At 43.8% G+C, this 27,541-nt stretch overlaps 1 protein-coding gene across 6 annotated transcripts in view; it reads right to left on the minus strand.

The window, feature by feature from the left end:
* LOC128691865 (carnosine N-methyltransferase) overlaps positions 1-19,952 on the minus strand; it is a 55,009-nt gene extending 35,057 nt beyond the window's left edge. Inside the window, exon 1 of one of the 6 annotated variants that reach the window (XM_053780806.2) lies at positions 19,925-19,952. Coding sequence is in view for 3 of the 6 variants with exons in the window: in XM_070100859.1 (XP_069956960.1) it covers positions 724-798 (75 nt within the window). In the remaining 3 variants the exon portion in view is untranslated. Of the gene's footprint in view, positions 1-723; positions 814-3,436; positions 3,529-9,128; positions 9,226-19,924 lie in introns of those variants that run through there. The other 5 variants (XM_053780804.2, XM_053780798.2, XM_070100861.1 and 2 more) reach the window with 5 other exon arrangements.
* Positions 19,953-27,541: the final 7,589 nt, after the last annotated feature.

A 27,541-nucleotide genomic window follows, 5' to 3' on the forward strand; every position in this document is an offset into this window, starting at 1 on the left:
TCTTTTTATATTTAGTAATCATCATAGTACTTCACTTTTACATATTTGCCTATGAGTACAGTACAGTACAATGCAGAATGTACTATAAAACAATAATAATTCTAATTACAGTACTTTTAAGAGCTGTAACACCTCTTATACAGTAATATCATGGCCTTGCTTTATTATTATTATTTCTATTATATCTATGGGAAAGTGGTGAATCTGTAGAGGTCATATAATACCTGAAGAATGAGAAGTAATTAGGATTTAAGAGAATTAGAAGGATATTTCTAATTCTCTGGACCAACAGTTCTTCACCAGTATCTGGTGATTAATAAAATAAGAATGTTGAAGGATAAGAAGACAAGAATAATGGAGGACTGCAGCAGACCTACTGGTCAATGCTAGATCAGTAATCAGTGGCACCATTAAGTAAACCAATAGATCATAATAATGCTAAGTAGTGTACTGAAATAATTACTTGTACATTGGGGGTCTCCATGGAAAGAAGAATTCTTCCTCCATAATCCATGCATGTCATAAGAGGCGACTAAAATGCCGGAGGATGGGACTAGTAATCCCTTCTCCTGTATAATTACTGAATGCAAAAAAAGAAGGAAAACTTTATAAGGTATGTCTTCTTTTTTGGATCACCCTGCCTCTTTGGCAGACAGCCGGTGTATTGAAATAAAAAAAAAATACTGGGTGTCTTGTAGCTCTGCGGTAGAGCAAATAACTCACTAACAGAATGACCCGGATATGAACCCTGGGGTGAGGCATGATGTATAGGTATATTTCCATATACATGCTGCCCATATTCACTTAGTGACAAATAGGCACCATGCTGTTAACGAACTGTTGTGAGTGTCAGATGATGGTAAGAGGAGCTCAGGACCCCAAGGGAAATACATCACACTGTTTGGCTTTCTTGGATTATCCTGGGCTATTAACTATCTGGGATTAATAATTCAAAGATAATTAATTTTCTTTCTCTATATCAGCTAACACACAGATATATTTAACAAAAACACACACACAAAACCCAGTAGTGCTAAGTTCACTTCAGTCTATATTTCAGAATTTTTACTATTACCACCAACCTTAATTAATAATTATGGGTAAATGCCGATTGTAAAACAATGAACAATAACTTGGAACTGGAGTTATTTAAGTGTTTTTTAAATTCTATTTATAATTTACAAATTACTGTAGCTGAAAATGTTGAGAGTCCTTGCTTAAAGTTAGATGGAGTGATGTACTTGATGGTTATTCAGGGAGGGAGGTGTGAGGGGAGGGTGATGTGAAGGGGATGGATGGTGTGAGGAGATGGGTGATGTGAGAGAAGGGTGGTTGTGAGGGTATGATGGTTGTGAAGGAATGGTGGTTGTGAGTGAATGATGGTTGTGAGGGAATGGTGGTTGTGAGGGAATGATGGTTGTGAGGGAATGATGGTTGTGAGGGAATGATGGTTGTGAGGGAATGATGGTTGTGAGGGAATGATGGTTGTGAGGGAATGATGGTTGTGAGGGAATGATGATTGTGAGGGAATGATGGTTGTGAGGGAATGATGGTTGTGAGGGAATGATGGTTGTGAGGGAATGATGGTTGTGAGGGAATGATGGTTGTGAGGGAATGATGGTTGTGAGGGAATGATGGTTGTGAGGGAATGATGGTTGTGAGGGAATGATGGTTGTGAGGGAATGATGGTTGTGAGGGAATGATGGTTGTGAGGGAATGATGGTTGTGAGGGAATGATGGTTGTGAGGGAATGATGGTTGTGAGGGAATGGTGGTTGTGAGGGAATGATGGTTGTGAGTGAATGATGGTTGTGAGGGAATGATGGTTGTGAGGGAATGATGGTTGTGAGGGAATGATGGTTGTGAGGGAATGATGGTTGTGAGGGAATGATGGTTGTGAGGGAATGATGGTTGTGAGGGAATGATGGTAAGGAGGGAATGATGGTTGTGAGTGAATGATGGTTGTGAGGGAATGATAGTTGTGAGGGAATGATGGTTGTGAGGGAATGATGGTTGAGGGAATGACGGTTGTGAGGGAATGATGGTTGTGAGGGAATGATGGTTGTGAGGGAATGATGGTTGTGAGGGAATGATGGTAAGGAGGGAATGATGGTTGTGAATGAATGATGGTTGTGAGGGAATGATGGTTGTGAGGGAATGATGGTAAGGAGGGAATGATGGTTGTGAGTGAATGATGGTTGTGAGGGAATGATGGTTGTGAGGGAATGATGGTAAGGAGGGAATGATAGTTGTGAGGGAATGATGGTTGTGAGGGAATGATGGTAAGGAGGGAATGATGGTTGTGAGGGAATGATGGTTGTGAGGGAATGATGGTTGTGAGGGAATGATGGTTGTGAGGGAATGATGGTTGTGAGGGACTGACTTTACTCTCACCATCTCCTTTCCTCCCTCACTTTACTCTCACCATCTCCTCTCCTCCCTCACTTTACTCTCACCATCTCTCCTACCTCACTTCACTCTCACCATCTCTTCTCCCTCTACTCTCACCATCTCTCCTCCCTCACTTTACTCTCACCATCTCCTCTCCTCCCTCACTTTTCTCTCACCATCTCTCCTCCCTCACTTTACTCTCACCATCTCCTCTCCTCCCTCACTTTACTCTCACCATCTCCTCTCCTCCCTCACTTTACTCTCACCATCTCCTCTCCTCCCTCACTTTACTCTCACCATCTCCTCTCCTCCCTCACTTTACTCTCACCATCTCCTCTCCTCCCTCACTTTACTCTCACCATCTCCTCTCCTCCCTCACTTTACTCTCACCATCTCCTCCCCTCCCTCACTTTACTCTCACCATCTCCTCTCCTCCCTCACTTTACTCTCACCATCTCCTCTTCTCCCTCTACTCTCACCATCTCCTCTCCTCCCTCACTTTACTCTCACCATCTCTCCTCCCTCACTTTACTCTCACCATCTCCTCTTCTCCCTCTACTCTCACCATCTCCTCTCCTCCCTCACTTTACTCTCACCATCTCCTCTCCTCCCTCACTTTACTCTCACCATCTCCTCTCCTCCCTCACTTTACTCTCACCATCTCCTCTCCTCCCTCACTTTACTCTCACCATCTCCTCTCCTCCCTCACTTTACTCTCACCATCTCCTCTCCTCCCTCACTTTACTCTCACCATCTCCTCTCCTCCCTCACTTTACTCTCACCATCTCCTCCCTCACTTTACTCTCACCATCTCCTCTCCTCCCTCACTTTACTCTCACCATCTCCTCTCCTCCCTCACTTTACTCTCACCATCTCCTCTCCTCCCTCACTTTACTCTCACCATCTCCTCTCCTCCCTCACTTTACTCTCACCATCTCCTCTCCTCCCTCACTTTACTCTCACCATCTCCTCCCTCACTTTACTCTCACCATCTCCTCCCTCACTTTACTCTCACCATCTCCTCTCCTCCCTCACTTTACTCTCACCATACACAAACAACCCGCACATAGAAGAGAGGAGCTTACGACGACGTTTCGGTCTGACTTGGACCATTTACGAAGTCACACTAACCAGAAGTGGAGCAGGACGGCTATATATAGGCAGGAAGAGGTAGTGGTGGTGGTAGTGGTGGTGGTGGTGGTGGTGGTGGTGGTGGTGGTGGTGGTCGTGGTAGTAGTGGTAGTAGTGGGGAACTAAGGAGGAGGAGCCAGTCAAATATAAAGACAGGGGAGCACTGCACAGAGGGAGAGCAAGTCGGACCGAAACGTCGTCGTTAAGCTGCTCTCTTCTATGTGCGGGTTATTTGTGTATCGTTCCAGTCACGGTATTGTGCCTTTTTTGTTATTTACTCTCACCATCTCTCCTCCCTCACTTTACTCTCACCATCTCCCTCACTTTACTCTCACCATCTCTTCTCCCTCACTTTACTCTCACCATCTCCCTCACTTTACTCTCACCATCTCCTCCCTCACTTTACTCTCACTATCTCCCTCACTTTAATCTCACCATCTCTCCTCCCTCACTTTACTCTCACCATCTCCCTCACTTTACTCTCACCATCTCCCTCACTTTACTCTCACCATCTCCTCTCCTCCCTCACTTTACTCTCACCATCTTCTCCCTCACTTTACTCTCATCATCTCCTCCCTCACTTTACTCTCACCATCTCCTCCCTCACTTTACTCTCACCATCTCCTCCCTCACTTTACTCTCACCATCTCCTCCCTCACTTTACTCTCACCATCTCCTCCCTCACTTTACTCTCACCATCTCCTCCCTCACTTTACTCTCACCATCTCCTCCCTCACTTTACTCTCACCATCTCCTCCCTCACTTTACTCTCACCATCTCTCCTCCCTCACTTTACTCTCACAATCTCCCTCACTTTACTCTCACCATCTCCTCCCTCACTTTACTCTCACCATCTCCTCCCTCACTTTACTCTCACCATCTCCCTCACTTTACTCTCACCATCACCTCCCTCACTTTACTCTCACCATCTCCTCCCTCACTTTACTCTCACCATCTCCTCCCTCACTTTACTCTCACCATCTCCTCCCTCACTTTACTCTCACCATCTCTCCTCCCTCACTTTACTCTCACCATCTCCCTCACTTTACTCTCACCATCTCCTCCCTCATTTTACTCTCACCATCTCTCTCCCTCACTTTGCTCTCACCATCTCCTCCCTCACTTTACTCTCACCATCTCCTCCCTCACTTTACTCTCACCATCTCCTCCCTCACTTTACTCTCACCATCTCCTCCCTCACTTTACTCTCACCATCTCCTCCCTCACTTTACTCTCACCATCTCCTCCCTCACTTTACTCTCACCATCTCCTCCCTCACTTTACTCTCACCATCTCCTCTCCTCCCTCACTTTACTCTCACCATCTCCTCCCTCACTTTACTCTCACCATCTCTCCTCCCTCACTTTACTCTCACCATCTCTCCTCCCTCACTTTACTCTCACCATCTCCCTCACTTTACTCTCACCATCTCCTCCCTCACTTTACTCTCACCATCTCCTCCCTCACTTTACTCTCACCATCTCCTCCCTCACTTTACTCTCACCATCTCCTCCCTCACTTTACTCTCACCATCTCCTCTCCCTCACTTTACTCTCACCATCTCCTCCCTCACTTTACTCTCACCATCTCCTCCCTCACTTTGCTCTCACCATCTCCTCCCTCACTTTACTCTCACTATCTCCCTCACTTTACTCTCACCATCTCTCCTCCCTCACTTTACTCTCACCATCTCCCTCACTTTACTCTCACCATCTCCCTCACTTTACTCTCACCATCTCCTCCCTCACTTTACTCACCATCTCTCTCCCTCACTTTACTCTCACCATCTCCTCCCTCACTTTACTCACACCATCTCCTCCCTCACTTTGCTCTCACCATCTCCTCCCTCACTTTACTCTCACCATCTCCTCCCTCACTTTACTCTCACCATCTCCTCCCTCACTTTACTCTCACCATCTCCTCCCTCACTTTACTCTCACCATCTCCTCCCTCACTTTACTCTCACCATCTCCTCTCCTCCCTCACTTTACTCTCACCATCTCCTCCCTCACTTTACTCTCACCATATCTCCTCCCTCACTTTACTCTCACCATTTCTCCTCCCTCACTTTACTCTCACCATCTCCCTCACTTTACTCTCACCATCTCCTCCCTCACTTTACTCTCACCATCTCCTCCCTCACTTTACTCTCACCATCTCCTCCCTCACTTTACTCTCACCATCTCCTCCCTCACTTTTCTCTCACCATCTCCTCCCTCACTTTACTCTCACCATCTCCTCCCTCACTTTACTCTCACCATCTCTCCTCCCTCACTTTACTCTCACCATCTCCTCCCTCACTTTACTCTCACCATCTCTCCTCCCTCACTTTACTCTCACCATCTCCCTCACTTTACTCTCACCATCTCCTCCCTCACTTTACTCTCACCATCTCCTCCCTCACTTTACTCTCACCATCTCCTCCCTCACTTTACTCTCACCATCTCCTCCCTCACTTTACTCTCACCATCTCCTCCCTCACTTTACTCTCACCATCTCCTCCCTCACTTTACTCTCACCATCTCCTCTCCTCCCTCACTTTACTCTCACCATCTCCCTCACTTTACTCTCACCATCTCTCCTCCCTCACTTTACTCTCACCATCTCTCCTCCCTCACTTTACTCTCACCATCTCCTGCCTCACTTTACTCTCACCATCTCTCCTCCCTCACTTTACTCTCACCATCTCTCCTCCCTCACTTTATTCTCACCATCTCCCTCACTTTACTCTCACCATCTCCTCCCTCACTTTACTCTCACCATCTCTCCTCCCTTACTTTACTCTCACCATCTCCCTCACTTTACTCTCACCATCTCCTCCCTCACTTTACTCTCACCATCTCCTCCCTCACTTTACTCTCACCATCTCTCCTCCCTTACTTTACTCTCACCATCTCCCTCACTTTACTCTCACCATCTCCTCCCTCACTTTACTCTCACCATCTCCTCCCTCACTTTACTCTCACCATCTCCTCCCTCACTTTACTCTCACCATCTCCTCCCTCACTTTACTCTCACCATCTCCCTCACTTTACTCTCACCATCTCCTCCCTCACTTTACTCTCACCATCTCTCCTCCCTTACTTTACTCTCACCATCTCCCTCACTTTACTCTCACCATCTCCTCCCTCACTTTACTCTCACCATCTCCTCCCTCACTTTACTCTCACCATCTCCTCCCTCACTTTACTCTCACCATCTCCTCCCTCACTTTACTCTCACCATCTCCCTCACTTTACTCTCACCATCTCCTCCCTCACTTTACTCTCACCATCTTCTCCCTCACTTTACTCTCACCATCTCCTCCCTCACTTTACTCTCACCATCTCCCTCACTTTACTCTCACCATCTCCTCCCTCACTTTACTCTCACCATCTCCTCCCTTACTTTACTCTCACCATCTCCTCCCTCACTTTACTCTCACCATCTCCTTCCTCACTTTACTCTCACCATCTCCCTCACTTTACTCTCACCATCTCCTCCCTCACTTTACTCTCACCATCTTCTCCCTCACTTTATTCTCACCATCTCCTCCCTCACTTTACTCTCACCATCTCCCTCACTTTACTCTCACCATCTCCTCCCTCACTTTACTCTCAGCATCTCCTCCCTCACTTTACTCTCACCATCTCCTCCCTCACTTTACTCTCACCATCTCCTCCCTCACTTTACTCTCACCATCTCTCCTCCCTTACTTTACTCTCACCATCTCCCTCACTTTACTCTCACCATCTCCTCCCTCACTTTACTCTCACCATCTCCTCCCTCACTTTACTCTCACCATCTCCTACCTCACTTTACTCTCACCATCTCCTCCCTCACTTTACTCTCACCATCTCCTCCCTCACTTTACTCTCACCATCTCCTCCCTCACTTTACTCTCACCATCTCCTCCCTCACTTTACTCTCACCATCTCTCCTCCCTCACTTTACTCTCACCATCTCCCTCACTTTACTCTCACCATCTCCTCCCTCACTTTACTCTCACCATCTCTCTCCCTCACTTTGATCTCACCATCTCCTCCCTCACTTTACTCTCACCATCTCCTCCCTCACTTTACTCTCACCATCTCCTCCCTCACTTTACTCTCACCATCTCCTCCCTCACTTTACTCTCACCATCTCCTCCCTCACTTTATTCTCACCATCTCCTCCCTCACTTTACTCTCACCATCTCCTCCCTCACTTTACTCTCACCATCTCCTCTCCTTCCTCACTTTACTCTCACCATCTCCTCCCTCACTTTACTCTCACCATCTCTCCTCCCTCACTTTACTCTCACCATCTCCCTCACTTTACTCTCACCATCTCCTCCCTCACTTTACTCTCACCATCTCCTCCCTCACTTTACTCTCACCATCTCCTCCCTCACTTTACTCTCACCATCTCCTCCCTCACTTTACTCTCACCATCTCCTCCCTCACTTTACTCTCACCATCTCCTCTCCCTCACTTTATTCTCACCATCTCCTCCCTCACTTTACTCTCACCATCTCCTCCCTCACTTTACTCTCACCATCTCCTCCCTCACTTTACTCTCACTATCTCCCTCACTTTACTCTCACCATCTCTCCTCCCTCACTTTACTCTCACCATCTTCCTCACTTTACTCTCACCATCTCCTCCCTCACTTTACTCACCATCTCTCTCCCTCACTTTACTCTCACCATCTCCTCCCTCACTTTACTCACACCATCTCCTCCCTCACTTTACTCTCACCATCTCCTCCCTCACTTTACTCTCACCATCTCCTCCCTCACTTTACTCTCACCATCTCCTCCCTCACTTTACTCTCACCATCGCCTCCCTCACTTTACTCTCACCATCTCCTCCCTCACTTTACTCTCACCATCTCCTCTCCTCCCTCACTTTACTCTCACCATCTCCTCCCTCACTTTACTCACCATCTCTCTCCCTCACTTTACTCTCACCATCTCTCCTCCCTCATTTTACTCTCACCATCTCCCTCACTTTACTCTCACCATCTCCTCCCTCACTTTACTCTCACCATCTCCTCCCTCACTTTACTCTCACCATCTCCTCCCTCACTTTACTCTCACCATCTCTCCTCCCTCACTTTACTCTCACCATCTCTCCTCCCTCACTTTACTCTCACCATCTCCCTCACTTTACTCTCACCATCTCCTCCCTCACTTTACTCTCACCATCTCCTCCCTCACTTTACTCTCACCATCTCCTCCCTCACTTTACTCTCACCATCTCCTCCCTCACTTTACTCTCACCATCTCCTCCCTCACTTTACTCTCACCATCTCCTCTCCTCCCTCACTTTACTCTCACCATCTCCTCCCTCACTTTACTCTCACCATCTCTCCTCCCTCACTTTACTCTCACCATCTCCTCCCTCACTTTACTCTCACCATCTCCCTCACTTTACTCTCACCATCTCCTCCCTCACTTTACTCTCACCATCTCCCTCACTTTACTCTCACCATCTCCTCCCTCACTTTACTCTCACCATCTCCTCCCTCACTTTACTCTCACCATCTCCTCCCTCACTTTACTCTCACCATCTCCTCCCTCACATTACTCTCACCATCTCCTCCCTCACATTACTCTCACCATCTCCTACCTCACTTTACTCTCACCATCTACGTGTATAATATTAACATTATAGATACCTTCTTTGTTGTTGTTGAGGATGTTAAGGTTCCTCACGGCTCAAGGCTACACTCACAGCTCAAATATACAATACAATACAATACAATACAATTACATACATTTCAATACAATTCAGTACAACACAATACAATTTATTTCTTTTCTGGAGGTATATAAAATGTAGTTTACATTTAATAAAATATTAAGCGCAAAAGAAAGCCACTAGTATACAATAATTACTAGCCACAAGTATACACTAGCCACTAGCATGCACTAGCCACTAGTATACACTATCCACTAGCATACACTAGCCACTAGTATACACTAGCCACTAGTATACACTAGCCACTAGTATACACTAGCCACTAGCATACACTAGCCACTAGCATACACTAGCCACTAGTATACACTAGTCATTGGGATACACTAGCCACTAGCAGACACTAGTCACTAGGATACACTAGTGGCTAGCATACACTAGTCACTATACACTAGCCACCAGCATACACTAGCCACTACATACACTAGTCACTAGGATACACTAGCCTCTAGCATACACTAGTCACTCGGATACATTAGTTACTAGCATACATTAGGCACTCGGATACATTAGTCACTAGCATACACTAGCCTCTAGCATACACTAGTCACTCGGATACATTAATCACTAGCATACACTAGGTACTAAGATACACTTGTCACTAGCATACACTAGGTACTCATACGGTAGCCACTAGCATACACTAACTACTAGCATACACTAACCACTATCATACACTAACCACTATCATACACTAACCACTAGCATGCACTAACCACTATCATACACTAACCACTATCATACACTAGCCACTAGCATACACTAGCCACTAGCATTCACTAACCACTAGCATACACTAACCACTAGCATACACTAACCACTAGCATATACTAGCCACTAGCATACACTAACCACTAGCTTACACTAGCCACTATCATACACTAGTCACTAGCATACACTAACCACTAGCATACACTAGCCACTAGCATACACTAACCACTAGCATACACTAACCTCTAGCATACACTAACCACTATCATACACTAACCACTATCATACACTAACCACTAGCATGCACTAACCACTATCATACACTAACCACTATCATACACTAGCCACTAGCATACACTAGCCACTAGCATTCACTAACCACTAGCATACACTAGCCACTAGCATACACTAACCACTAGCATATACTAGCCACTAGCATACACTAACCACTAGCTTACACTAGCCACTATCATACACTAGTCACTAGCATACACTAACCACTAGCATACACTAGCCACTAGCATACACTAACCACTAGCATACACTAACCACTAGCATACACTAGCCACTAGCATACACTAACCACTACCATACACTAGCCACTAGCATACACTAACCACTAGCTTACACTAGCCACTGTCATACACTAGTCACTAGCATACACTAGCCACTAGCATACACTAGCCACTAGCATACACTAACCACTAGCATATCCTAGCCACTAGCATACACTAACCACTAGCATACACTAGCCACTAGCATACACTAACCACTAACATATATTAGCCACTAGCATACACTAACCACTAGCATACACTAGCCACTAGCATATACTGACCACTAGCATACACTAACCACTAGCATACACTAACCACTAGCTTACACTAGCCACTATCATACACTAGTCACTAGCATACACTAACCACTAGCATACACTAGCCACTAGCATACACTAACCACTAGCATACACTAACCACTAGCATACACTAGCCACTAGCATACGCCAACCACTACCATACACTAGCCACTAGCATACACTAACCACTAGCTTACACTAGCCACTCTCATGCACTAGTCACTGGCATACACTAACCACCAGCATACACTAGCCACTAGCATACACTAACCACTAGCATATACTAGCCACTAGCATACACTAACCACTAGCATACACTAACCACTAGCATACACTAGCCACTAGCATACACTAACCACTACCATACACTAGCCACTAGCATACACTAACCACTAGCTTACACTAGCCACTATCACACTAGTCACTAGCATACACTAACCACTAGCATACACTAGCCACTAGCATACACTAACCACTAGCATATACTAGCCACTAGCATACACTAACCACTAGCATACACTAGCCACTAGCATACACTAACCATTAGCTTACACTAGCCACTATCACACTAGCCACTAGCATACACTAACCACTACCATACACTAGCCACTAGCATACACTAACCACTAGCTTACACTAGCCGCTATCACACTAGTCACTAGAATACACTAACCACTAGCATACACTAGCCACTAGCATACACTAACCACTAGCATATACTAGCCACTAGCATACACTAACCACTAGCATACACTGACCACTAGCATACACTAACCATTAGCATACACTAGCCACTAGCACACACTAACCACTAGTATATACCAGCCACTAGCATACACTAACCATTAGCATACACTAACCACTAGCATACACTAGCCACTAGCATACACTGACCACTAGCATACACTAACCACTAGCATACACTAGCCACTAGCATACACTAACCACTAGCATACACTAACCACTAGCATACACCAGCCACTATCATACACTAACCACTAGCATATATTAGCCACTAGCATACACTAACCACTAGCATATACTAGCCACTAGCATACACTAACCACTAGCATACACTAACCACTAGCATACACTAGCCACTATCATACACTAACCACTAGCATACACTAGCCACTAGCATACACTGACCACTAGCATACACTAACCACTATCATACACTAACCACTATCATACACTAACCACTAACATATACTAGCCACTAGCATACACTAGCCACTAACATATACTAGCAACTAGCATACACTAGCCACTAACATATACTAGCCACTAGCATGCACTAACCACTAGCATATACTAGCCACTAGCATACAATAATCTGAAGGCTCATGGGATACATGGTATCTTAGTCTTTGCAGTAAGTGTTGCAGAAATTTGCTTAGAAATGAAAAAAGAAATAATGTTACATTCTTAAATATATGAAAGAACCATTTATTTAAATTACTTTTTTTAATAAGTTTATTTATCCACAGGTACACTTATCACACAGTGTAAATTATCTAGGATAACCCAACACAAGGCAAATTATCACACTTTAAATTGCCTAGGATAACTCAAAAAAGACAAATGATTATACATAGTGTATGTATACACAGTGTAAATTACCTAGGATCACCCCCAATGTAATTATATAGTATAGTGTAAATTACCTAGGATAACCCCTAAAATAATTATAGCGTAAATTACCAAGGATAACCCCCAAAAAGCTGTATAGCCCTTGTGGTTTAGCGCTTCTTTTTGATTATAATAATAATAGCCCCCAAAACAATTATAGTGTAAATTACCTAGGATCACCCCCAAAGTAATTATATAGTATAGTGTAAATTACCTAGGATCACCCCCAAAGTAATTATATAGTATAGTGTAAATTACCTAGGATCACCAACAAAATAATTATAGTGTAAATTACCTAGGATAACCCAAAACAAGACAAGGTGATTTATTTCCACTGGAATCCTCAAATATTATTATATATATTTTTAATTTTAGTACTAGTTATTTGTCTGTAACTAATTTACAATAAGTAATTTGCTGTAAATGTCAATGATAATTGAGTTTAACTGTATCAAACAGTTATGTAATACAAGACCCTAATGATTTAGATTAGATTTTTTGTAAATCACTGAGTCTGACTTTTTTGATTGAGTTTATCCTGGGTAATTTACATATATATAACAAAGACCATTGTAATAATCAACTAAAATTATTATACCTAAGAGCTAAACCCACAAGGGTTAATAAACTTACTAAGATTAAGATTATTTCAGAATGATATAATTTATTGGCTTTGTGGTGAACAATATTTTACTACATGTAAACTATACTGTACTTTGTATACTACGCAATTTTTTTTTTATTTTGAATTTGAATATTAGCATCCGACCCTACCAGAGCAAGTGACCGGCTGCTCACAAAACCGAAATAAATTTAGAGGGAAAAAATGGAGGCGATTTCAGTTTAAGTTTTGAAGTTCTCAGCCAAGTTTATGTCTCCTGAAGAAGAAGAAGAAGAAGAAGAAGAAGGAGGAGGAGAAGGAGAAGAAGAAGAAGGGGGAGAAGAGTTTAAGACTGAGCAATGTACCATCAGTACCAGCCTCCAGAGAGCTCAAGAGTAAGATATACCAGTGATGCTGAAGCTAAAGTCAATTTGAATTTTTTTGGTTATCCTGGTTAATTAACGTTATATATAGTGAATGTGACCTGACCTGACTAGGTTGGGGCATTGGCTTAAGCCGGTAGGAGACTTGGACTTGCCTCGTATGGGCCAGTAGGCCTGCTGCAGTGTTCCTTCTTTCTTACGTTCTTATATAATATTTGTACTGATGTGTACCTGTGCCTAAATAAACTTATATATTACCATGGGTCAAGGAAAAGCTAAGTTCCTTTCTTACCTTGCTATAAATACTATTTCAGAGTTTATATATTTTACCTACTGAAGTTATAGTGTTGTCACTTGTGTTGTCACCTCTTGTGTTGTGTTAGTAAGTTGATTTAGGTACAGGTGAACATATAAGTACAATAATGTGTATATTTCCCACCAGGATAACCACAAAATGTTAGACAAAGTGACTTATTTCCATTGTTGTCACTTTTTGTGTTATGTTTTCACCTCTTGTGTTGTGTTGTCACCTCTTGTGTTGTGTTGTTACCTCTTGTGTTGTGTTGTTACCTCTTGTGTTGTGCTGTCACCTCTTGTGTTGTGCTGTCACCTCTTGTGTTGTGTTGTTACCTCTTGTGTTGTGCTGTCACCTCTTGTGTTGTGCTGTCACCTCTTGTGTTGTGCTGTCACCTCTTGTGTTGTGTTGTTACCTCTTGTGTTGTGCTGTCACCTCTTGTGTTGTGTTGTTACCTCTTGTGTTGTGCTGTCACCTCTTGTGTTGTGCTGTCACCTCTTGTGTTGTGTTGTTACCTCTTGTGTTGTGCTGTCACCTCTTGTGTTGTGTTGTTACCTCTTGTGTTGTGCTGTCACCTCTTGTGTTGTGCTGTCACCTCTTGTGTTGTGTTGTTACCTCTTGTGTTGTGCTGTCACCTCTTGTGTTGTGCTGTCACCTCTTGTGTTGTGCTGTCACCTCTTGTGTTGTGCTGTCACCTCTTGTGCTGTCACCTCTTGTGCTGTCACCTCTTGTGCTGTCACCTCTTGTGTTGTGCTGTCACCTCTTGTGCTGTCACCTCTTGTGCTGTCACCTCTTGTGTTGTACTGTCACCTCTTGTGTTGTGCTGTCACCTCTTGTGCTGTCACCTCTTGTGTTGTGCTGTCACCTCTTGTGTTGTGCTGTCACCTCTTGTGTTGTGCTGTCCCCTCTTGTGTTGTGCTGTCACCACTTCTGTTGTGCTGTCACCTCTTGTGTTGTGCTGTCACCTCTTGTGTTGTGCTGTCACCTCTTGTGTTGTGCTGTCACCTCTTGTGTTGTGCTGTCACCTCTTGTGTTGTGCTGTCACCTCTTGTGTTGTGCTGTCACCTCTTGTGTTGTGCTGTCCCCTCTTGTGTTGTGCTGTCACCACTTCTGTTGTGCTGTCACCTCTTGTGTTGTGCTGTCACCTCTTGTGTTGTGCTGTCACCTCTTGTGTTGTGCTGTCACCTCTTGTGTTGTGCTGTCACCTCTTGTGCTGTCACCTCTTGTGTTGTGCTGTCCCCTCTTGTGTTGTGCTGTCACCTCTTGTGTTGTGCTGTCACCTCTTGTGTTGTGCTGTCACCTCTTGTGCTGTCACCTCATGTGTTGTGCTGTCATCTCTTGTGTTGTGCTGTCACCACTTCTGTTGTGCTGTCACCACTTCTGTTGTGCTGTCACCTCTTGTGTTGTGCTGTCACCTTTTGTGTTGTGCTGTCACCTCTTGTGTTGTGCTGTCACCTTTTGTGTTGTGCTGTCACCTCTTGTGTTGTGCTGTCACCTCTTGTGTTGTGTTGTCACCTCTTGTGTTGTGCTGTCACCACTTCTGTTGTGCTGTCACCTCTTGTGTTGTGCTGTCACCTCTTGTGTTGTGCTGTCACCTCTTGTGTTGTGCTGTCACCTCTTGTGTTGTGCTGTCACCTCTTGTGTTGTGCTGTCACCTCTTGTGTTGTTTACCTGGAGAGAGTTTCGGGGGTCAACGCCCCCGCAGCCCGGTCTGTGACCAGGCCTCCTGGTGGATCAGCGCCTGATCAACCAGGCTGTTGCTGCTGGCTGCACGCAAACCAACGTACGAGCCACAGCCCGGCTGATCAGGAACTGACTTTAGGTGCTTGTCCAGTGCCAGCTTGAAGACTGCCAGGGGTCAGTTGGTAATCCCCCTTATGTGTGCTGGGAGGCAGTTGAACAGTCTCGGGCCCCTGACACTTATTGTATGGTCTCTTAACGTGCTAGTGACACCCCTGCTTTTCATTGGGGGGATGGTGCATCGTCTGCCAAGTCTTTTGCTTTCGTAGTGAGTGATTTTCGTGTGCAAGTTCGGTACTAGTCCCTCTAGGATTTTCCAGGTGTATATAATCATGTATCTCTCCCTCCTGCGTTCCAGGGAATACAGGTTTAGAAACCTCAAGCGCTCCCAGTAATTGAGGTGTTTTATCTCCGTTATGCGCGCCGTGAAAGTTCTCTGTACATTTTCTAGGTCGGCAATTTCACCTGCCTTGAAAGGTGCTGTTAGAGTGCAGCAATATTCCAGCCTAGATAGAACAAGTGACCTGAAGAGTGTCATCATGGGCTTGGCCTCCCTAGTTTTGAAGGTTCTCATTATCCATCCTGTCATTTTTCTAGCAGATGCGATTGATACAATGTTATGGTCCTTGAAGGTGAGATCCTCCGACATAATCACTCCCAGGTCTTTGACGCTGGTGTTTCGCTCTATTTTGTGGCCAGAATTTGTTTTGTACTCTGATGAAGATTTAATTTCCTCATGTTTACCATATCTGAGTAATTGAAATTTCTCATCGTTGAACTTCATATTGTTTTCTGCAGCCCACTGAAAAATTTGGTTGATGTCCGCCTGGAGCCTTGCAGTGTCTGCAATGGAAGACACTGTCATGCAGATTCGGGTGTCATCTGCAAAGGAAGACACGGTGCTGTGGCTGACATCCTTGTCTATGTCGGATATGAGGATGAGGAACAAGATGGGAGCTAGTACTGTGCCTTGTGGAACAGAGCTTTTTACCGTAGCTGCCTCGGACTTTACTCTGTAAAGTCACCTTTTGTGTTGTACTGTTGTCATGTGGGTTTCGAAAACGTGGATAGGGTAAAAATACTCACGTAGGCTGGTAGTACGTATAATATAACGGAATGTGTGTGAAGGCACCAACCGCCGTCCTGCCTCTATCGTAAGTCTAACTGACCCACAGTGCCTATGTGAGGGGGTGTTTGAAATCCTGCTATGGTCAGCAGCAATATGATACAGTCAGTGATTCACGCAGAGACGGTTGGTAGTGAGTCATCTACTGGTACACTGGTTACTGGTAACTGGTTACTAGGAACTGGTACTACTACTGAGAGCTCGGCGACGCTAACGTATGTCGTCCCGACATACAACTAATACAAACTAGAGATGGCAGGTCTTGTGCTGTGCTATCACCTCTTGTGTTGTGCTGTCACCTCTTGTGTTGACACCTCTTGTGTTGTGTTGTCACCTCTTGTGTTGACACCTCTTGTGTTGACACCTCTTGTGTTGTGTTGTCACCTCTTGTGTTGACACCTCTTGTGTTGTGTTGTCACCTCTTGTGTTGACACCTCTTGTATTGTGCTGTCACCTCTTGTGTTGACACCTCTTGTGTTGTGTTGTCACTTCTTGTGTTGTCACCTCTTGTGTTGTGTTGTCACTTGTGTTGCCCTCACACAATTCCAAACATACACCTCTCATGTCAACACATGCTCGTCTTACTCTTTATCATCATGATAGCACTGAACCCACATATGTGTGGTCACTGAACCCACATATATGTGGTCACTGAACCCACATATATGTGGTCACTGAACCCACATATATGTGGTCACTGAACCCACATATATGTGGTCACTGAACCCACATATATGTGGTCACTGAACCCACATATATGTGGTCACTGAACCCACATATATGTGGTCACTGAACCCACATATATGTGGTCACTGAACCCACATATATGTGGTCACTGAACCCACATATATGTGGTCACTGAACCCACATATATATGGTCAAACCCACATATGTGTGGTCACTGAACCCACATATATGTGGTCACTGAACCCACATATATGTGGTCACTGAACCCACATATATGTGGTCAAACCCACATATGTGTGGTCACTGAACCCACATATATGTGGTCAAACCCACATATGTGTGGTCACTGAACCCACATATATGTGGTCAAACCCACATATGTGTGGTCACTGAACCCACATATATGTGGTCAAACCCACATATGTGTGGTCACTGAACCCAATATATGTGGCTGCTGAACCCACATATATGTGGTCACTGAACCCACATATGTGTGGTCACTGAACCCACATATGTGTGGTCACTGAACCCACATATGTGTGGTCACTGAACCCACATATGTGTGGTCACTGAACCCACATATATGTGGTCACTGAACCCACATATGTGTGGTCACTGAACCCACATATGTGTGGTCACTGAACCCACATATATGTGGTCATTGAACCCACATATATGTGGTCACTGAACCCACATATGTGTGGTCACTGAACCCACATATATGTGGTCACTGAACCCACATATGTGTGGTCACTGAACCCACATATGTGTGGTCACTGAACCCACATATATGTGGTCACTGAACCCACATATGTGTGGTCACTGAACCCACATATATGTGGTCACTGAACCCACATATGTGTGGTCACTGAACCCACATATATGTGGTCACTGAACCCACATATATGTGGCCAGTAAATTTAGGTACAGTTTTACGCAATTTTAGAACGATTACAATTGTCTTAGTAACAAAGTTAATTATTTCTTTTGTCTGGCTTTGTTGTTTTATCCTAGGATAATCTACCTAAGCTATCACTCTTCTATATATCTATACCTTCTATATGCTTTCGGGAAATATTATATAACTTCACGTTCTTGTCTTTAAAGTACACTGTATTTCCTGGTAAGGGACTCTTGATCCAGGGAACTAGAGTAGGTAATTAATTAATAATAGTTATTATCATAACCATGATTTTTAAAGGAGGGGTAAGCCAGTGGAAGGTCTCGGTCAGATGACCAAAAGCTCCAGCTGTGGGTCATATGACTAAGACTCGCATCAGGAAACGCTTGTCCTGTTCCCTGGACTTATCCCTTTCCTTCGATCGTATCTAGAGGGTTAATAACCTAGGATATTCCAGGACTGTTAACCCCGGATAATCCAAGGTTTTTAACCCCGGATAACCCGAGGTTTTCAACCCCACAGTTAATCCAGAATGAAAGAGGGGCGGAGGGGGGGAGGCTGATGGGTTTCTCTCTTAAATAACAAAAAAGGCACAATACCGTGACAGGAACGATACACAAATAACCCGCACATAAAAGAGAGAAGCTTACGACGAAGTTTCGGTCCGACTTGGACCATTGACAAAGTCAATGGTCCGAAACGAAACGTTGTCGTAAGCTTCTCTCTTTTATGTGCGGGTTATTTGGGTTTCTCTCTTGTTGGTAGGGGGCCCAAGAACATTATTATTATTATTACAATTTTTATTGAGAGGCTGAGGGAATTTTGGGGCGAGAGCTGAAGTCTCCCAAGGTGTCCCTTAGCTTGATTGGTAGCGCACTCAGGTCACACAGTGAGGTCAGTGGTTCGATCCCCGGTACGGGTGTACACATTAGGACGTGTTTCCTAAAGACACCTGTTGTCCATGTTCACCCAGCAGCAAAATAGGTACCTGGGTGTTAGTCACCTTACACCTGCTATCCATTTTCACCTAGTAGTAAAATAGGTACCTGGGTTAGTCCACTAGTGTGGGTCGCATCCTGGGGACAAAACTGACCTAATTTGCGGGAAATGCTCAGCATAACAAGTGGCTTTCTATATAGTAGTATGTCATTGATGTCAACTGTGGTCTGTATATCTTCTAGATGTACTTGTACAACTAAAGATTATTATAAGCAAGGCCTGGTCATGGACCGGGCTGAGGGGGCATTGACCCCTGGAACACCTTCCAGGAACCCCCCTCCCCACTTCTGGCGCCGCTACTGCAAGATAACCCAAAGTTATTAAACCCAGAAGGTTAATAACCCATGATGACCCAAGATTATTAACCCCAGTGGGTTAACCCAGGATTATTATCCTCGGAGGTATAATAAGATTAATAACCCATGAAAATACAAGAGTATTAACCTCGGTAGTTAAATAACCCAGTGGTATTAGTTATTTTTAACTCATAGGTACCAGTTTAATTATTTCAAAAATACCATTTCTAAATTTTTAATTCCATATATAATTTCCTAACACGTAATATTTTGATAATTAAGATGAAGTTATGAAGTTGAATTTAGTTGTCAACTCTTAACATAACAAAATGTTAATTATTTTAAATAACTTGAAAAAATAATTCACTGTTTTGGGTTATCCCAGGTTCTCTACACATATACTGCTATGTATGATTATCTATGTAACTGTATTTGTGTATACCTGAATAAACTTACGATAATGATAGCGCAGTTGTGGGAAGTATCAGGTGTACTGTAGCTGTCAGTGTCTGATAACTGAGGCTCCCCACCTTCCTACACTCAATATAACCTCCTTACACTTTTTTGTTTAGCAAAGTTGGATATACTAGCAATGTGCTGCTAATATATTTTGTGTGATAGTTACAAAGTGGGATCAAAAGCCTGATAGCTACAAAGTGGGATCAAAAGCCTGATAGCTACAAAGTGGGATCAAAAGCATGATAGTTACAAAGTGGGATCAAAAGCCTATTAGTTACAAAGTGGGATCAAAAGCATGATAGTTACAAAGTGGGATCAAAAGCCTGATAGTTACAAAGTGGGACCAAAAGCCTGATAGTTACAAAGTGGGATCAAAAGCCTATTAGTTACAAAGTGGGATCAAAAGCCTGATAGCTACAAAGTGGGATCAAAAGCCTGATAGTTACAAAGTGGGACCAAAAGCCTGATAGTTACAAAGTGGGATCAAAAGCCTATTAGTTACAAAGTGGGATCAAAAGCCTGATAGCTACAAAGTGGGATCAAAAGCCTGATAGCTACAAAGTGGGATCAAAAGCCTGATAGCTACAAAGTGGGATCAAAAGCCTGATAGTTACAAAGTGGGATCAAATATATCCCTCTCATATTCTATCAGGATGGATTTCTGTGTTGAGAGGTAAAGGGCGGAGTTGCTATGTTTATTTACTTATTTACAAGAGAAAAATTAAACTATGTCATTAGGAACGATATAAAAATGGTAGGGGCAGACACGGAAGCTGACTACATTTTCTGTAAGGGCATGAAATACTAATATTAGGTGTGATCTATAGACGTAGAGAGTGACCATGGTCAACTTCTTGACGAGGAAGCTGCTGAGGCATCTAGATACGAAAATGTGGGTTTAATGGAATATTTTAACTTGAGCCAAATTGGAACTTAGCAAGTCGTTAGCTGTTCCCAGGTAATAGGTTTGTGATCACTTGGGCCAAACTTTTGTGTTATTGCTTTATAAATAATTTACGATGGTCTCATTGTTGGACAAAACCATGTCCAGTAAATTATTACCTCTGGTTTTGCAACAATCTGCTTAAAAAAAAAAAAAACAGTCCTGAACTACCAGAAATCTTTGGCTAAAATTGAAATCCCGGTCTTTAACTAAGCTATCAAGCCTAACAATTTCGTCCCCAAGAAGGCTCTCGCTTTCCAAGTTTGAGTCTGTATATTACACTTAAAATAATTTTTTCGTGCGCTTTAATTTGTATGCAACAACTCATGTTTCCTTGGACATATAGTGCTACCCCCCCCCTCCCTTCCTGTTATTTCTATTAGTATAATGATGAAATTGAGACACATGTGCAACATCTTGGTATCTTTATTGTAGACGTTTCGCCATCCAGTGGCTTTATCAATACAAATTCCAGGACATAACTTGAAGACAGGAGAACTATGTACAGAAGATGAGGTAATCAGTCCCTCAACCTAGCAGTAGGTGCGAAGAACACCGTAGTCGTGGAGATTTTATTAGTATAAAATAACTTAGGGTGGTAACTGCTCGGTAATCTAGACCCACCGCTGAGTTAGATGGTTCCTTAATAATTAAACTAATATGGTCACATGGAAGCGCTAAACCCATAAGGGTCATACAGCACTTGGGGAATGGGAGATAAGTTACTTTGATCCAAGAGTAGAAGTTGTTCTAGTTTCTTGAATTAAGAGCTCTTACCTTAAGTTTACCAGAAGATTGTTTCGGGGGTCAGTGTTCCCACCATGGCCCAGTCCCAGCCCAGACCTGGTGTGAGGCCTGATTAACCAGGCTGTTACTGCTAACTGCACGCAGTTCTACGTATGCACCACATCCCGGTTAATCAGGAACTGGCTGAGGAACTCATGAAGTTACAGCTTAAAGACAGCTAGTGGTCTGTTGGTAATTCTCTTATGTATGAAGGGAACTATACTGAAGAGTCTAGGTCCTCTTACGTTTATTGTGTTATCGCCTAGTATACTCGTGGCACCCCTGCGTTTTATTGAAAGTGTTTTTGCATCGTCTGCCAAGCCTCTAGCTTTAATAGGGAGCACCAGCATCAAGGCATCGCCTTTGAAAGGACAGGTGTATCAAGCACCAGCATCAAGGCACCACCTTACCCTTGAAAGGGGAGGTGTATCAAGCACCAGCATTAAGGCACCACCTCACCCTTGAAAGGACAGGTGTATCAAGTACCAGCATCAAGGCACCACCTTACCCTTGAAAGGGCTGGTGTATCAAGAACTTGCATCAATGCACCACCCTTGAATGGAGAGGTGCTTCAAGGCAAGACCCTTGATTGGACAAGTGCACCCCCTTGAAGGGGCAGGTATAAGGTGTTACATTTAGTTATATAAACCGGGAACACTAATGTTACTGCAGTAACTGAGATATGGTTTAATTTGAAGTGTCAGGACATTACTTCAGAGTGACACACTGAAGAGTTAAAACAACACTGGTGTGAGCAGTGGTGTGGTATTTCTTGACTGTCCTTGATGGTGTGTGGATTTATTTTGTACCACTTCAGCGGTAAGTTTATTGTTCATCTGTACCCACAACCTGTGAACGGGCAGAACGGGATTACTTTCTTAATGAATCTAAGACCTCACTAGGCTCGCCTGGCCTCGGATAACCACTGTTATCCAACTAGATACCATCTTGGTCATGTGGTTTTATTGGGTTATATCCTGGATTTCTAACTCTCCAGGTTAACAATTACAGTCACTGGGCGGGTGTTTCTACCTTTTACTGGAAAATAAAACACAAATAAAGTACGGTTTTATTTCAGCACTCACTATGCAACACAAGTTAGTAATATTTGGCAGTCTCCCCAACACTCAAAAATAATTATTTTTTTATGATAGGGGACAAAATATGATCCTCTATAATAATAATAATAATAATAATAATAATAATAATACTGAACACAATATATATATATATATATATATATATATATATATATATATATATATATATATATATATATATATATATATATATATCCCCTTTATCCCGCCTGAAAACATGCTGCGAGCAATAAAATCTAAATTTATTAATCCAGGTCAAAAAAACACTGGATAATGTCTCACCTGTGTTGTGATATACACTTTAGTTAACGGATAATAACGAGGCAGTGTATATTATTAACACAAACTTAGTAATTTTGGCACAAGGTCATCTGTCCGGTGAAAATATTGAACGAATTTATGGAAATTCTCAGTGATAAATATGTTAAGTGTAACGGCGAGGCACTGACATGGAAGATCTAATTCTGTTAATATATACTCAAGGGAAGTGCTAGGATGTTAAGTGCTCTTAACACAAGCCAAGTGCTAAAATGTTCAGTGCTCTTAACACAAGCCAAGTGCTAGGATGTTAAGTGCTCTTAACACAAGCCAAGTGCTAGGATGTTAAGTGCTCTTAACACAAGCCAAGTGCTAGGATGTTAAGTGCTCTTAACACAAGCCAAGTGCTAGGATGTTCAGTGCTCTTAACACAAGCCAAGTGCTAGGATGTTAAGTGCTCTTAACACAAGCCAAGTGCTAGGATGTTCAGTGCTCTTAACACAAGCCAAGTGCTAGGATGTTCAGTGCTCTTAACACAAGCCAAGTGCTAGGATGTTCAGTGCTCTTAACACAAGCCAAGTGCTAGGATGTTCAGTGCTCTTAACACAAGCCAAGTGCTAGGATGTTCAGTGCTCTTAACACAAGCCAAGTGCTAGGATGTTCAGTGCTCTTAACACAAGCCAAGTGCTAGGATGTTCAGTGCTCTTAACACAAGCCAAGTGCTAGGATGTTCAGTGCTCTTAACACAAGCCAAGTGCTAGGATGTTCAGTGCTCTTAACACAAGCCAAGTGCTAGGATGTTCAGTGCTCTTAACACAAGCCAAGTGCTAGGATGTTCAGTGCTCTTAACACAAGCCAAGTGCTAGGATGTTCAGTGCTCTTAACACAAGCCAAGTGCTAGGATGTTCAGTGCTCTTAACACAAGCCAAGTGCTAGGATGTTAAGTGCTCTTAACAAGCCAAGTGCTAGGATGTTAAGTGCTCTTAACACAAGCCAAGTGCTAGGATGTTAAGTGCTCTTAACACAAACCAAGTGCTAGGATGTTAAGTGCTCTTAACACAAGCCAAGTGCTAGGATGTTCAGTGCTCTTAACACAAGCCAAGTGCTAGGATGTTAAGTGTTCTTAACACAAGCCAAGTGCTGGGATGTTAAGTGCTCTTAACACAAGCCAAGTGCTAGGATGTTAAGTGCTCTTAACACAAGCCAAGTGCTAGGATGTTAAGTGTTCTAACACAAGCCAAGTGCTAGGATGTTAAGTGCTCTTAACACAAGCCAAGTGCTAGGATGTTAAGTGCTCTTAACAAGCCAAGTGCTAGGATGTTAAGTGCTCTTAACACAAGCCAAGTGCTAGGATGTTAAAAGTGCTCTTAACACAAGCCAAGTGCTAGGATGTTAAGTGCTCTTAACACAAGCCAAGTGCTAGGATGTTAAGTGCTCTTAACACAAGCCAAGTGCTAGGATGTTAAGTGCTCTTAACACAAGCCAAGTGCTAGGATGTTCAGTGCTCTTAACACAAGCTAAGTGCTAGGATGTTAAGTGCTCTTAACACAAGCCAAGTGCTAGGATGTTCAGTGCTCTTAACACAAGCCAAGTGCTAGGATGTTCAGTGCTCTTAACACAAGCCAAGTGCTAGGATGTTCAGTGCTCTTAACACAAGCTAAGTGCTAGGATGTTAAATGCTCTTAACAAGCCAAGTGCTAGGATGTTAAGTGCTCTTAACACAAGCCAAGTGCTAGGATGTTAAGTGCTTTTAACACTTATTACTTGTACACTGGATGACCTCTAAAACCATCCAGTTTTCTCTGATTCTTTTACAACCTTTCCGTCTTGATCCTAGGTATTGGAGCTGCCCCCCTTTCCTCGGATCAAGCCCCATTACCTCCCACTCATCAAGCGCTTTGACCCCTACACGTTTAGAGCTTCTCTATGAATATTATAAGGACAAAACCTTTACTCAGTGCTACTAATGAGAAGGCAAGTGGTCACGAAATACTCAAAAATTGCCCTTATATATATATTAAAATTAATATTCAAATGCCCAGATGTTTATTATGCACTAACGTAAAAAAATAACAATAATCTTGTGCACTGACATTCCCAAATAAATCTATATTTCTTAATTAATGCCTAGGCAAACATTAACCAGTATTGTATTTCAGTGTTATTCTACCAAGCGAACCAGAAATCCTAGTCGTATGTTCTTTATCTATCAGCAATATGTCAAAAAATAGTAGTCTTGAGAGTCTGTAAAAAAAAACATAGAAAGTAAACATCTTTCTCTGGATTCTTTCTAAAAAATTGAAAGCAAAAGGATCTTAGTATTTGTTTTTTTATCACTAAGATGGTACTGATGTCGTTGTTTGTATTGAGTGAATGAGTGAGGCTGGTGTTGTGATGCATAGCTACTGGACGGTGGGGAGGAGCGGACCAGGAGCTCTACCTCGTGAGGATGGAACCAGGTAGTAACATCTAGTGAGGATGGAACTATGTAGTAACATCTCGTGAGGATGGAACCAGGTAGTAACATCTAGTGAGGATGGAACCAGGTAGTAACATCTCGTGAGGATGGAACCAGGTAGTAACATCTCGTGAGGATGGAACCAGGTAGTAACATCTCGTGAGGATGGAACTATGTAGTAACATCTCGTGAGGATGGAACCAGGTAGTAACATCTCGTGAGGAAGGAACCAGGTAGTAACATCTCGTGAGGATGGAACCAGGTAGTAACATCTCGTGAGGATGGAACTATGTAGTAACATCTCGTGAGGATGGAACTATGTAGTAACATCTCGTGAGGATGGAACTATGTAGTAACATCTCGTGAGGATGGAACTATGTAGTAACATCTCGTGAGGAAGGAACCAGGTAGTAACATCTCGTGAGGATGGAACCAGGTAGTAACATCTCGTGAGGATGGAACTATGTAGTAACATCTCGTGAGGATGGAACCAGGTAGTAATATCTCGTGAGGAAGGAACCAGGTAGTAACATCTCGTGAGGATGGAACCAGGTAGCAACATTTCGTGAGGATGGAACCAGGTAGCAACATTTCGTGAGGATGGAACCAGGTAGCAACATTTCGTGAGGAAGGAACCAGGTAGCAACATTTCAAGAGGATGGGACCAGGTAGCAACATCTCGTGAGGATGGAACCAGGTAGCAACATCTCGTGAGGATGGAACCAGGTAGCAACATCTCGTGAGGATGGAACCAGGTAGCAACATCTCGTGAGGATAAAACCAGGTAGCAACATCTCATGAGGAAGGAACCAGGTAGCAACATCTCGTGAGGATGGAACCAGGTAGCAACATCTCATGAGGAAGGAACCAGGTAGCAACATCTCATGAGGAAGGAACCAGGTAGCAACATCTCGTGAGGATAAAACCAGGTAGCAACATCTCATGAGAAAGGAACCAGGTAGCAACATCTCGTGAGGATAAAACCAGGTAGCAACATCTCGTGAGGATGGAACTAGGTAGCAACATCTCGTGAGGAAGGAACCAGGTAGCAACATCTCGTGAGGATGGAACCATGTAGCAACATCTCGTGAGGATGGAACCAGGTAGCAACATCTCGTGAGGATAGAACCAGGTAGCAACATCTCGTGAGGATAGAACCAGGTAGCAACATCTCGTGAGGATGGAACCAGGTAGCAACATCTCATGAGGATGGAACCAGGTAGCAACATCTCGTGAGGATGGAACCAGGTAGCAACATCTCGTGAGGATAGAACCAGGTAGCAACATCTCGTGAGGATGGAACCAGGTAGCAACATCTCATGAGGATGGAACCAGGTAGCAACATCTCGTGAGGATGGAACCAGGTAGCAACATCTCGTGAGTTCGTCAGTTCCGGATCAGCCGGGCTGTGGCTCGTATGTTGGTTTGCGTGCAGCCAGCAGCAACAGCCTGGTTGATCAGGCTCTGATCCACCAGGAGGCCTGGTCTCAGACCGGGCCGCGGGGGCGCTGACCCCCGGAACTCTCTCCAGGTAAACTCCAGGAGGATGGAACCAGGTAGCAACATCTCGTGAGGAAGGAACCAGGTAGCATCATCTCGTGAGGATAGAACCAGGTATCAACATCTCGTGAGGAAGGAACCAGGTAGCAACATCTCATGTGGATAGAACCAGGTAGCAACATCTCGTGAGGATGGAACCAGGTAGCAACATCTCATGTGGATAGAACCAGGTAGCAACATCTCGTGAGGATGGAACCAGGTAGCAACATCTCATGTGGATAGAACCAGGTAGCAACATCTCGTGAGGATGGAACCAGGTAGCAACATCTCATGTGGATAGAACCAGGTAGCAACATCTCGTGAGGATGGAACCAGGTAGCAACATCTCATGAGGAAGGGACCAGGTAGCAACATCTCGTGAGGATGGAACCAGGTAGCAACATCTCGTGAGGATAGAACCAGGTACCTCACCACAGCCTCACAATCAACCTCACTCATCCCGTGACTCAGTCTCGTCTAACTAGACTAAGTAATTACCGAAGAGTTCATATTTTTGCAAAATATCTGAG

The sequence above is a fragment of the Cherax quadricarinatus genome, chromosome 75 (assembly GCF_038502225.1).
Source record: "Cherax quadricarinatus isolate ZL_2023a chromosome 75, ASM3850222v1, whole genome shotgun sequence".
In the NCBI taxonomy this organism is placed as follows: Eukaryota; Metazoa; Arthropoda; class Malacostraca; order Decapoda; family Parastacidae; genus Cherax; species Cherax quadricarinatus.